At 40.5% G+C, this 14,525-nt stretch overlaps 1 protein-coding gene across 5 annotated transcripts in view; it reads right to left on the minus strand.

Moving 5' to 3' along the window:
• The window catches only part of FAM13C (family with sequence similarity 13 member C), a 113,885-nt gene that overhangs the window by 26,999 nt on the left and 72,361 nt on the right, over nt 1-14,525 (minus strand). For all 5 annotated transcript variants that reach the window (XM_012445749.2, XM_012445751.3, XM_012445750.3 and 2 more), the window contains one exon: nt 10,913-10,997. In XM_012445749.2, the coding sequence (XP_012301172.2) occupies nt 10,913-10,997 (85 nt within the window). The remainder of the gene's footprint in view (nt 1-10,912; nt 10,998-14,525) is intronic.

Here is a 14,525-nt window from a genome sequence, read left to right on the forward strand (position 1 = left end):
TATATATACTATGTTTTTTCCTATATAGAGAGAGCTTTGATAAAGTTTAATTCATAAATTAGGCACAGTAAGAGATTAACAACAACTAATAATAATAAAATATGGCAATTATAACAAGATACTGTAATAAAAGTTATGTAAATGTGATCTCTCTGAAAATACTTACTGTACTGCACTGTGGGCACCTGAAACTGCAGAAAGGGAAACCCAGGATATGGGGAGACTACTGTGGTCACAATGCTGTTACTTATGCTTAAAATTTTGTTAAAAGGCCAGATCCCATGTTAAGTGTTAAGTGTTTCTACCTAATTTTAAAAAAAAATTTACTTTGTATTTTCTAAAACTTTCTGTAACAAATAGAGATTAATTTTATTTAAAAAAGGAAAACACAAGTTAATATTAAAATGTGGGGAGAAACGTAAACTTTCCTGAGAAGGGAAGTGATAAAGCACGCTGGTGGCAGATAATAGAGGGCACAGGTTGTTAGTTTGGATCCCAGGCCTACCACTGGTTAAAGAGAGTTTGGAAATGTTGGATCTTTTTAAACCTCAATTTCTTCATCTGTTAAATGGGGAGAATAATGGTGCCTGCCTCACAAGATAAAATTAGACCCCTACAAAAGTTTTGCCATATCCACATAAACTTATTTTTTACCAATATAGTTTTAAAAAATTTTTCAACCTACAGTATTTTTTAAATTTAAGCTTCATCCTAAACAATAGCCAAGAAGTCATAAATCTGATGTACTAGTTACATTTTTAAAAACTAATACACATTAAAATAAATTCCTCTTAAAAGTAACAATGTTTACCCATGCATCCTTTATATAGGGTATTTGGTGAAATTTCAGGATAAAGCATCGAACTACTGAACACAGTATCTATGAGAACCATTATTTTCAACAAATATTATTATTAAAATAAGGAAGTTGAATATCGTCTTCTCTTACTGAACACCAACCTCATTTGGAATCCCTACAGAGTTAAGATGGGAAATAAGAACCAATATAACCTTCAACATGTTGTCACTAGTCTGAGTCCCTACTTATAAAAACATAACAATAATCATCATGTCTAATATTTATGAAGTGACTTACTATGTCCTCAATCTTATTCTGAGATTTTTTTGCATGTATTTAATCTTCATAACAACCACATAAGACTAGTAGTAATATATTCTCCATGTTAAATTCAGTAGGAAAGGTTGCATAACTAGGCTATCTCCATTCATGAAGAGTTTGACCAATGCTTGAAATAGAAGACTCTACATCTCTGACACTGGAAGCCAGAGTGTTTCTGGCGGCCCACTCACTCAGCAGAAGGTAACATAGAGAAGAAAAGGCGTTATCATCAGTGTGTGATAACTACTGAGACCACTTCTGCTCAGGCTGCAATCCCAAGCAGAAGCAAATGCTACATTACAGAGGTTAAATGAGTTAGTCAGACTTAAGAATACCTTTCTAATGTGAATTTTAAAGCTATTCCAAACCCAGGTAAATCTCTATCTGCAAAAACTTGAGATGAGCTGCTGATTTGTAAAGCTGCACTCTTGGGTTTGTCTATCATGGTGGGCTCATAAATAGCATTCAGGGACATTCCAAAATGCCAAACATCAGCCTTTGTTGGTTTCAAAGGCTAAATAAGCCAAAAGCATGTCCATGATTCTAATGAGGTTCAAGCCTCACCGTCCTCAACCAGCCTCTCTCAGGACAGACCACAGGGAGGATAATAGCATCCCACACACAAAGAGGGCCACAAAAACAAAGATGGAAGAAAACAACAACAAGAAAACATCTGATGGATACGTGATGGGTTCAGTTTTAGGTGTGTTACATTTGAGTTACTGAGGTACTAAAGGGTTAGCTATAGCGGTAGGAGAGAGAGAACATGGATAAACCTGAAGTCATCCCAATAACCAAGGCTGAGAAAATAGATGAGCTTCCTTGGTTAGAGAGCACTAGAGAGGAGAAGCAGTATCATCATGTCAGGAGGGAATGAGGGCAGATACAAAGGGACTCTGGACTGGGGAGACTGAGCAGTGAGGAGGTCAGCACTCCAAGCAGTCCTGTGTGCCAGCTTCTGTGGTTGGCCATTAGATGTGTTAGGGAGCTGGAGGGGTGGGAAATTTGTCACCCTGAAAACAGGTCCGGGCTTCATAACAGTCACCATTCAGACCCAAGAGGCAGTTTGCCATGATAGATAAAAACACGAGCCACAGGCTCAGGAAGACCCAGATTCTTGTCTCAGTTTTGTCACTGGTGTGACCTGGGAGGCATTATTTAATCTCTCTTGATCTCATTGAATTTGAACAATAACCAAGGGAAATGGCCAATGGACAGCTTCGGAGTTCTGAGAACTCTCCCTATGCCACCAAAATGGAGTCAACTGCTCAGATAACAACCAGGTTGAACAATGTCCTGCCCAGGTCCAGGGTTCTGCCTGAGCTGTGGAGCTAGGGAAAGAAAAATCATCATCTATTATAGTGTGGAAGATTCAGAGTGCCCTCTAGGAATACAGAGAAAGCTGGGTGCTGGATGCTCATCATTTTTCAGCCCACTTGACTCTACAAATCTTCTAGTTGATTCTTGAATAGTTGATCACCTTAGTGGTACTGCTGATTTAAAAAAAAAACTGCTATTAAGATAACAAGAGCTACTTTCAAACAGGAGTATTCATTTATGAGCAGAAGCCCTTTGGGAGAATATTTAGGGAACACTGAATATACAAAGCAAACAGAAAGACCACTGAAGGAAACTCCAACCTTCAATGTGGGTAGTACCTTTATTAGGCTCATCCCAAGTCAATTAGAAAGTATAGTCAAGAATTATTTATCTCAAGGGTCATGAGTTAGGCTGAATCAGCCAATTCAGTCAAGGAAGCTGGACCAGCAGCTCCAGATACAGCCACAGAAATGTATGATTCTCAAGGAACTAGAAGAGATAAGAGAGGTTATCTACCTGGCCCTGGACCTGGGAGTCATCCAGAGCAGTGTCAGACACCAAGCTTCCAGGCATGCCATCTGGTCACTTCCAGGCAGTCTTTCTATGCATGGCAAGCTGATACTAAAATAAGCCAATGAAAGGTATTTTTAAAGTGACTAAAATACATAGGAAACCTGTGTGCTAGGGAAAAGTGGTAATTGAGAACTCTCTGTATGTTCAATTTTTTTGTAAACCTAAAACTGTTTTGAAAAATAAACTCTATTAAACATTTTTTTGTAATGACTATAAGGCTACTGGTTAAAAGCCTGGGCTCTGAAGTCAGAGGCTTGGGCTTGGTCTGTGATACCACTTGTTGGCAGTTGTTATATCCTTGGCCTGGCGAGTCTCTTCAAATTCAGAATTCTCATTTGTAAACAGCTAAAGTCAAATACAGTCACGTATAATAGCACAGTACTTGGTCTAATGTAAAAAGTTAATTTAAAAAAATTAAATAACTACCTGGCATTTTGGACTGTAGGACTGATATTTTCCTTCCTATAATGCAGTTGGAGAAGTGACCTCAGAGAATTACACTGTCATCTATACATTTTGAAAACAATTTTTAAAAATGCTTTCCTTGGAAAACAAGGGGATAACGTGAAGCTCCCTTCTTCATAGATTATGAAGATGGTTATAAAAGCATCACAGAAAAATTATTAACAGTAGGTAACTTTTCTGGCCAAGTTATGTCATCGGTTTAGCACAGGACAGATTTTATTGTTACAAATGTAGCTCCAAATACAATAGGTGGCATTTATTCAGCCATCAGCTCTAAAGATTATTGCTGTTATAAATACCTTTTGCTTAGGGGAATAAGTGTAATGTCAATCATATGCAAGATTCTAGAGGGGACCTAGGGAATGAACAATACAAAATGTCATTTCCACTCCCTGGAAGTAGTTAGAAATTATGATAGAACATATATTCAAAGACAAATGTAAGTATTATCAACTGGAGGAAAGGAGGCATGGCTCTGAGTACAGAAACAATGCCCAGCTTTCAACATAAAGACAGCTGACATTTATGGAGCATTTACCACAGGAGATGAGCTAAGACCTTCATATGTATTATACCATGCCATTCTCACAACAATCCTGGGAATTAGATAGTATTCTTTCTCCCATTTTAAAGGAAAGGAAACTGAGGAGGATAAGAGGGTAAAAAACCTGTCCAAAATCACCTAAGTAGCATATAAAGTTCTGTAAGGAATTATCTTTAAGAGCAAGGCAGAGCCTTCTGTAAAGTGCAGAGTTGAATTAATATCTTAAGAAATTAATTCAGTTCCAATCCTTGCAAGTGCATCCTGGATTAATCTTGTTTTACATTTTAGAAAAGGCATGGAAGAGGAAATTTTTAAACAAGCTTTGGTATGAAAATATATCTGGGTTTTAAAGAAGTCTATGCAAGATTTTCATACCAAAGATTGTTTTAAAACAAAACCGAATGATGATTGGGCCATGTTTTGCAATGGATACAAAGTTCACTTAATATGCAGCTAAGGGCAGAGATTAATTCCTGTCTTTATGATGGACATGTCAGTACCAATCTTTGCAAATGGGTCCTGGATTAATCTTATTTTACGTTTCAGAAATGGCATGGAAAAGGAATTGCAGAATGATAAATCTGAGTTTGCAGATGATGTTAACATTTTTCAGAGTAAAATGCTAAGCAACCACAGAACAACCTCATGAACCATGAAGCAGAGGTTCAATAGTGGCAGATGACTTGCACTGCGGGCCAGTAAGTGATGCTGTTAAAGGAAACAAAGCCAGCTACTCCTAACAAATAACAAGCACTAAGCTATTAATCAGGTAAGGGACTTGGGGAGCTCTGATAGAATATACTGATATGACAAAATAAAAAAGCCAGGAAAATACTGTGCATCTCTAGAAAGGGTTTGGAAAACAATCCCACAGGCATAATTATTTCATATTTATTTTATAAAATGCCCCCGTTCCCATTTTCAGGTATTAATTCGTTTCTTTTTAAATTGAAATCATTGTAGATTCACATGCTGCTGTAAGAAATAATAGAGATCCCTTGTATACTTGGCCCAGTTTCTTCCAGTGGTGATATTCTATAAAACTATAGTACCTCTGCTGATATTTACAAATAAAATTATAGTATTTGACTCCATGTGGAATACACCATGCAGTTCAGGTAAATACACATCAAGTGAGGCACAGGGACCTAGAGATGGATTATATCAGAGGAGACAAAATTACAGAAACAGAGGGACTGTAACAAATAAACCAGCTACAAATCTAGTTCTCTTCAGTCTGACAAGACAAAGTCAGGGATGGATTTTTTAAATGACTTTCAAGACACATTAATTATATAGAGGGCATTTAGACCAGCTATATACTTCATTCCAAATTCTAGAATATTAGAACTTTAGGGACTTACCATTTAAGCTGGATGGTAAATAGAATAGGGATGAAGAGTTTAGCCTGTGGAGTCAGAGTGGGAAAAGCCCTACTACCACTTCCCCACTTTCCACCCAACCTCCCTCTACTCAGCAGCTTTGGGCCCTTCAGCTCATCTATTAGTCTGTTTTCATGCTGCTGATAAAGACATACCCATATAAAGACTAGGCAATTTGTAAAAGAAAGAGGTTTATTGGACTCACAGTTCCACATGGTTGGGGAGGCCTCACAATAATGACAGAAGGTGAAAAGCTTGTCTCACATGGTGGCAGACAAGAGAAGAGAGCTTGTGCAGGGAAACTCCCTTTTAAACTCATCAGACCTCATGAGACTTATTCACTATCATGAGAACAGCATGGGAAAGACCTGTACCCATGATTCAATTACCTCCAACCGGGTCCCTACCACAACAGATGGTAATTCAAGATGAGATTTGGGTGGGGACCATATCACCGGTTACACCTCCAAGTTTATTTCCTCATCTTTAATCTGATGGTGATAATGAAAACTATATCATGGAGTTCTTGTGAAGAATAAGAAAATCCATCAACTAATGCCTGATGCAGATACAGAGATCATTGTTAGCTAATGTTGATGTTATTCACTTAAAAGCTTTTAATGCAAAGGTTTCTGAACTTCAGCACTATTACTATTCAGCACTATTGGACCAGATAATTATTTGATGAGGGAGAGAAGTGGTCCTGTGCATTTCAGGATGTTTAACAGAATTCCTGGCCTCTACTCACCAGATGCCAGGAGTGCCTACCCCCTCATTGTAACCAGTTGTGTCTCTAGATACTGCCAAATATCCTGTGGTTGGGGGGCAAAAGATAGACCCCAATTGAAAACCTCTATTTTAAAAGAACCAACTTAGTACAAATAAGTGAAGTACTACTTTCCATAATGGTAGCCATTTTTCAGCTGGTACATCCTAAATATATATAAAGGCTCTAGAAGGTTTTACAAGTCTCTTTCTGTCTGTCTGTCTGTCTGTCTGTCTGTCTCTCTCTCTCTCTCACACACACACACACACACACACACAAACACACACACACACCATAATGAATTAAGTTTCTAATTGGAAATTCTGTGCCCTTCTGAGGTTGAATGAAGATCTCTTCTTACTGACTTTCAAAAACTATCTGGGGTTGCCCCCACATAGGCTGAAATATCAAGTTATATGGATAATCAGATGCTCCTAGAAGGATACCTGAAAATGCTTTCCTGTTCTAGAAATCCATTTGTAAATTGCACCTGTAGCAGGAACATATTTCATGTCATCCCTGGAGTAGTACCATGTTCTATAAAGTATTACTGAACCTTCTTACACTTCAGAATCACCCAGGGAGCTTTTCCAATGTGAGGATTCTCAAGCCTCATCTTTATGTTTTAATTTTTCATTTTAAGGTAGGGATTTCAGACATCTGTAAGTTTAGTAAGCATTTCCAACTAGTTGAAAGTTTCTGGTCAAGTGGACAGTGTCTGGAAATATGAGCAAAAAGGTCAGGTTCTGGTTGACTCTGACCTACGTCAACTTCAACTTTGGAAGAGACCTACAGATTATGCAGAATCTGCATGAGAATAATTGTAGACTCTAAATAGACATACTACATTAGTATCTTACCCAAATTGAAAGTTCAACTTGAAAATCAAGATTTTAGAAAAATATAATAAAGTACTGCTATGGAATTATTATTTCTAGTAACAGGTATCCAGTTATCTATGGTCACAGTTTTTGCTAAAACTGCAAACCATCATACATCCCTGTTCAGACAGAACAAAGGTTACTATGTTGAGTCATGTGGAACATGAACAGCCCTTCTGCACACTTTAAAATGACAAGCAGTTGAAAAGACAATCCTCATTCCATTTTCCATTCAACCACACCAGAATAGGTGCTTACCAATTCCATGCTGGAAATATTTGCTTCAGCTATAAGAAGATATTGACAGAGTTATAGGTATTTTGAGCCTATTATGTGGGTTTCTGCCTTAGTCATTTCTGGCTGCTATAACAAATTACTATAGACTGAGTGGCTTATAAACAACAGAAATTTATCTCTCACAGTTCTGCAGGCTGGAAATCCAAGATCAGGTGCCAGCCTGGTCGACTTCTGATGAGGGCTCTCTTCCAGTTGACTTCTGCAGGGGGCTGACTTCTTATAGCCTCGCATGGAAGAAAGGGCAAGCTAGCTCTCTGGACTCTTATGAGGGCACTAATCCCATGGCCTAATCACCTTCCCAAGGTCCCAACTCCAAATATCATCACATTGGAAATTATATGTCAACATACATTTTAATAAATTGTCGGGAAAACACAAAGATTCAGACTCACAGGTTGTGGTTTGCAATCTATAAGTAGGGCCAACTGTCCTGGAATACCTGGAAGTGAATATTTCCTAGCATTTGGGACATTTAGTGCTAAAAATAGGACAATTCTGTGCAAACCAAGCCAGTTCGTTACCCTTTGTATGTCCCCAAGCTGCCTTGCAGCTGATTTCTTCTCCATGATTTTTCTCTAAGGGCCTTGATACCTCAAATCTGTCTATATCCCCATTCTATTCACTCCCAACCTGTGGACTTTCTCCTCTTGAAATAAGTAAATGGAGCCAATTGGCCACAGACCCTGAGTTATACGTTCCATGTGACCTGTGAGCATTTTCCTGTTGGCAAAATTGAGGTAGAGCAGAGTCAGAGACACCTTGACATTTTGTCTCAATTCAAGACACTGTCCACTTGACCAGTGTGGTTCCATTACTCGGGAGTATTTATGAAATACACAGATTCCAGGACTGTCATCCCAGACTGTCTAGAGAGGATGCCAGAGAATCTCCATGTTGGAAAAGCTTCCTGGTAATCATGATCTGTAAGAAGGTTCTGGAACAGTATCTAGAATACAGTGTCCCCAGGGGTGCCATAAAATGTGTTCTTGCTGCATATGCAGTTTACAACTGGATGTTTAGGACAGGGAAGTATGTCAAGTATCTTACTAGGTAGAACTGATCTTAGTAACCCATAAACTCAAGTTAAAGCCAATCAAGTCTATAGTGAATTTGAAACCTACTAGGTCACATGAATTTATACTTATGAATGTTTGCTATTTATGGTTAAGTGGCAGCATAATATTATATCTGGGTATTCTTATAAAAATCACATGTTGGATATTGTCCATGTTATTGATATCAACAATTACTAATTGAATTTTTACAACAATTATCATTTGAATATTTATATACATGTAAGGTTAGGGATAATGCTAGATATTAAGAAAGAGAAGACTATTTTTAAGTTACTATAATCTTTTATAGACTTTTAGCCATCTGTGTTCATCTAATACAATCATCCTCTTATCAGGACTAACATGGAAAAAACTAAAGTTATAAGGTGTCCAAAGATCACTCTAGAAATCCATCCCTGAGTTAAGAACCATGGATCTGAGAATAAATTTCTTCCTGAGTGACGCATGGATTAGAAAATGCATGGCCTTCCTATAAGAGTGCATCTTAGAAGCCAATGAGACCAAACCATCCCATAATTTAAGTCACAAAGGCATCTTAAAAATGCCTGTCACTTTGTAGTGACAAATGAAGAGACTCCGTAGGTCCCTGAAAACATCAGTTTTCTAGATGTCTCTACAGCCCAGTTTTCTAGACTGCCCGGGGAGGGCTCTGAGACATTTCAGATTCCTCTACATTTTGGAAAATCCAGCATGCAACCCACAAGCCTCCTCTCTAAAGCACCTTCTGCACATCTTTGCCATTTGATATTTAACATGGAATGTATTACTAGCTCCTCTGTGTGAGTAATCCTTACATAAATCCTGTATTTATTTTCATTTTATAACAAGTAGTAATAAGCTTATACAAAATATTGCCCATGCCAAATGAGAAAATCCAAAACTATTCTTAATTGTTGGGAAGACACATAAAAGTCATGATGAAAAGGAGAAAAAATATATCCATATCCAACATGCAACAAATATTTTACTGAACACTTTGTCAGACACTTGTATAGTTAATCCAAATAGCTCAACAGTTAACTTCTACTTGGCTTGAGATTTCTTTATGTGTTTTGTATTAAATATGTTGTTTGTTTGCAGGGACTGGAATATGGTGTTGAGGGAAGAAAAGGGATGTTGTCTAAATAATCCGACTTAAATCGCTAATTGGCCTAACATTGGCTCCTGCTCAATTTTATTTACCACTCATTCAAACATAATGGCCAACAGAGCAGGAGAGCTCACTGGGCAACAAAGACAGCCAACTAACCACCTGCATCCACAGGGAAACAATGTACCACTCACCAGCAATGCTATGCTAGGGTTCAGTGTGTTACGATGAATAGTAGTACTTCACAGGTCAGTTTAAGGATATAATATAATGCACAGAAAGTGCTTAGAACAGTGCTAGGATCATAGAAAGCTTTAAATAATCATCGTAGCTACTACTAGTAGCAATTATATGCTACCATTATTAATACACATTCCAACACTGGAGAGTACTGATTTGCCTGCTTAGACTATGTGGGTTTGTTTTCTTTCTTGTTTTTTTTTTCTTCTCTTAAAAATTTTTTAAATTGTTTATTTTTAATTTGTGTGGGCACACAGTAGGTGTATACATTCATGGGGTCGGCTTTCAACAGGAGTATCTAAAATGTACTATTGCTAATGGTACTGAAACAGATTACCTTTGTAAATCTTTTCCTTCAACTCCTAGAGACTAAGGACCTCTCATGAAGAAAGCTCGTCTAAGTCTATTTCTATCATTCATCTGGAAACCAGTCTGCAAGCCTATGACCTCTTCATGTTAGAAAACATAATTTGTGCTCTCACTTAAAAAATTAGTGTTTCTTTCCTCTCCAAATATTCCTGGGAAGATTAATTTGCCCGCTGTTGGCTAGCCAATCTACCATCCCCAGAATTAAAGCTAGAGAGACTAACAGAAAATTGAGAGCCAATTTGGGACTTTTTGACGAGGAAATTAATGAAAAAAACAATGGAGTTATAACAAGGCAATACAGGATCAGAACGAGCTATTGGTGGAGCATTCATCCCCATTTTTCCTGCATGCATGGATCATCTTACAAACAGTTAACAGTGGAAAGGAAGTAGCAGGGTGGAAACTTCCCCGTCCTCAACACATCAAAAAGAAGAGTTTCAAGACAGCACAGATTATCTAGGTCCAGTAATACAAAATAAGCATAGCACTTATTTGTCCCAGGAGACCAAATGGGAAAATGAAGACTAGAAGTTGTGATGGGTACTTTCACCTGACACCCATTTGTGTAAGTGTGTCTCTTGGTCCCAGCTCGACAGCTCTATGTTATAGGAAATCCCAATTCTTCTTACTCCCCCTCAGCTCCTCTGCGACAATTGAGAAGCACCTCTTGGGCTTTCACGTTGCCCCAGGCACCATTTTCCCTCAGGGGCTCAGGCTGAGTGTGAAGCAGCAAGAGACTGAACTACCTTTAAGAGTACAATCTGGGACAACCCCCAGCCCTGCTCTTACCTGCAGAATCCACCCCATCAGCAGGCACACTCTGGGTCGATGCTGGGGCTGGGTCCTTGACTCCATGCACCTGAGCAGCTTCTTCCTGGTTTGTTAAAAATGCAGAGCACAGATCAGATTCGAGGGCTTGGAGCTTCAGCAAGGAATTCTGCCAGCAAAAGCAGAACATGAGGCCAGTTAAGTAGATGCCTAACACACAACGGTGTGTCCGCAGCTCCCGCAAGCACCTTCCTCCACTGCCTGGCAGGAAGGGGTGGTGACAACAGCTGCTTTAGGGAAAGAACTGGTTGTGCCAGAATCATATGCGCATCATTCCACCTGCAGGCTCAGTTTCTGCCTTGTTTAAATCCTAACGTATATGGCTTATCTGTGACACATGGGACTCGTGATTTCGTCAGCAACAGATGCTGCATCTGAAGAACCAATCTGAAAAGATATCTGCTTCCCGGGTGCTTGAGGCTTTACGCTTTGCAAGTGTTTCATTCACTGTGCTGACATCAGGAAGCAGAGGACATTAGGTCCCTCCCAGGCTACCATTCATAAAAGCCACCATCCCTCCAAAACAAAGACTGCAGCAAACCGCAGTGCACAAAGAGTTACTGCTGCAGAGGCTGCCTGGCATCTGGGAGGGGCTTTGAGGATCCTTAATTCACATCTGTGTGTGTGTGTGTGTGTGTGTGTGTGTGTGTGTGTGTGTGTGTGTCTTCTAAAGTTACTTCTCTCACATGAGAACAGGGTGAGAGAAGAGGGTGGAGGGAGATGACCTTGGTCATTTAGCATAACCCAGCCACTGAGGGAGAAGCAATTTATCTTTCATAGCCCTCAGCATAACCTCCCACCCACTCTCTCTATTTCTCATTTTAAATTTCTCCCATGATTCTTAATAAGAACAAAGTCATACAGACTGACGCATGCATCCTGCCATCGTGCAGATGCCAGCAAATTAATTCCCCCGACCAGGTGAAAGTGAGTCAGCCTGAATCCCTGGCCAGGCTCTCTCCCTCTCCACAAGAAGGTTCTGCAGGTCTCAGCTGCTCTTTTACCCTCCCAGCTCCAGCAGGGGTGGGCACCAGGAGCAGAGCCACTGGTCTTTTCCCTGGTAGGACCCTCCAACACACACAGGCACACACACACCTACTCACACCCTACCCTCTGCATATCCTTTTCCCTACACAGCATCATGCCCATTCCACAGCCTCACCCCTGCCATATACACACCCTGATCCTCTACTCCACACACACACACACACACACACACACTCAGTCTCTAGTGCTCACCTCCATCCTACATGCACTCTCATACCTACCCCTCACCTCCTACTCCACACAGACCCTCATACCAAACCCCCATACTTTCATTCCTACTTCCCACACCTACAAACACGCCACCTTCCACATACACACACCCTTATCCCACACATACCTCAGACCCTCACATCCAGCCCCGGAGACCTCCCAGCCTACTCCACCCATACCCATGCACATGCACCCCCCACACACACCCACATACAACCCCATGCCTTCACATGCTATTACACACACACACACACACACCCCTGCTCCATGAACAGCTACACACCTTTCCTCACATAAGCATCCACCAACATCTCTCACACCCCAATTCCTCCCTTCCATGCAGGACCACGTCCTACGCACACCCCTGATCCATTCTGTTGATGTGAGTATGAACCTACGGTAGTGTTTTAAAAGCTGCTCGCCGAGGGATGTCTCAAATCTATTGTCTCATCACCATTCTGAAAGCAGCAGGTGCCTAGGCAAGCTCAGGATCTGCCATGCCCAGAGATAGGGCGGGATCCAGCACAAACCTTCTAAGAGCTCAGGGGCTGTGGCCTGAGAGTCCATAGCTCACATGAAGCACCTGTGTGAGACTGGGACATTTTTTTGGCTTCCTCCTCTGTTCTGGGATGTTTTCCTAGTAGCTGAGTGTGGAAGTGATAACTGAGGTTGTTGACAGGAGCTGCAGAAGGAACAGGGACACCAAGTTTCTAGGAGGATTTAGTATTTAGTAAACAAGCCACTGGGAGGCAAACAGAAAGATTCCAGGGAAGTTTCCTACTGCAGGACATTGGAAATCAGTGGCCTCTCAAAAAGAGCAAAACTACTCTGAAGATTAACAAATAATGCCATGGGAATGTAAACGGTGCTGCCACTATGCAAAACAGCCTGATAGGCTCCCAAAATATTAAAAATAGAATTACCATATAATCCAGCAATTTCATTGCCGAGTATCTAGCCAAAACAATTGGAAGCAGGTACTTGAACAGATATTCAAGCACCCATACTCCTGGCAGCATTACTTACAATAACCAAGAGGTGTGTTTGGGATGAAATTGTGTCTCTCCAAAATTTATATGTCAAAGCCCTAACCCCCAATGATACTGTATTTGAAGATAGACCCTTTAAAGAGATAAGTAGCGTTAGATGAAGAACAGACACCAGGGAGACAGAAAGAAGGACATGTGAAGATGCAACGAGAAGGCAACTGTCTGCAAGCCAAGGAGAGAGGCTCAGGAGAAATCAACCCTGCTGGCACCTTGATCATGGACTTCCAGTCTCTAGAACTGTGAAAAAAAAAATACATTTCTGTTGTTTAAGCTTCCAAGTCTGTGGTGTTTGTCATGGAAGACCTAACAGACTAACACAAGATGGACGCAGCCCAAGTGTCCATGAGCAGATGAATGGATAAATAAAATGTGGTTATGGACATACAACGGAACATTGTCCGGCATTCAAAAGGAAGGCATTCTGACACAGGCTACATGCTACAACATGTATAAACTTTGAGGACACTATGCTAAGTGAAATAAGCCAGTCACAAAAGGATAAATACTGTATAATCCCACCTGCATAAGGTATTTAGAGTAGTAAAATTCATCATAGCTGGGAGTGGTGGGTTAAGCCTGTAAATCCCAGCACTTTGGGAGGCTGAGGCAGGCAGATCACTTGAGTCGAGGAGGTTGAGACCAGCCTGGCCAACATGGGGAAACCTCATCTGTACTAAAAACATAAAAATTAGCTGGGCCTGGTGGCACATGCCTGTAATTTCAGCTGCTTGAGACGCTCACTGAGGCACAAGAATCACTTGAACCCGGAAGGTGGAGGTTGTAGTCTGCCAAGATTGCACCACTGTACTCCAGTCTGGGCAACAGAGCAAGACTTCATCTCAAAAAAAAAAAAAAAAAAAAGATATTCATCAAGACAGAAAGTAGAATGGTGGTTACCAAGGGCTGTTGCTGGGCAGTGGGACACAGGGAGGAGATGGGAGCTATTGTTTAATGAGTACAGAGTTTTATATTGGAAAGATGAAAAAAGTTCTGGGGTGGATGGCAGTGATGGTTGCACAACAGTGTGACTGTACGTAATGCCACTGAACTACACACTTAAAAATGGTTAAATTGTGGCTGGGTGCGGTGGCTCACACTTGTAATCCCAGAACTTTGGGAGGCCAAGGCAGGTGGATTACCTGAGGTCAGGAGTTTGAGACCAGCCTGACCAACATGGTGAAACCTGTCTCTATGAAAAATATAAAAATTAGCCAGGCATAGTGGTGCACACCTGTAATTACAGCTACTCAGGAGGCTGAGGCACGAGA

Source organism: Aotus nancymaae, unplaced genomic scaffold (genome assembly GCF_030222135.1).
Source record: "Aotus nancymaae isolate 86718 unplaced genomic scaffold, 86718_ANA_hifiasm-v0.15.2.pri h1tg000010l, whole genome shotgun sequence".
In the NCBI taxonomy this organism is placed as follows: domain Eukaryota; kingdom Metazoa; phylum Chordata; class Mammalia; order Primates; family Aotidae; genus Aotus; species Aotus nancymaae.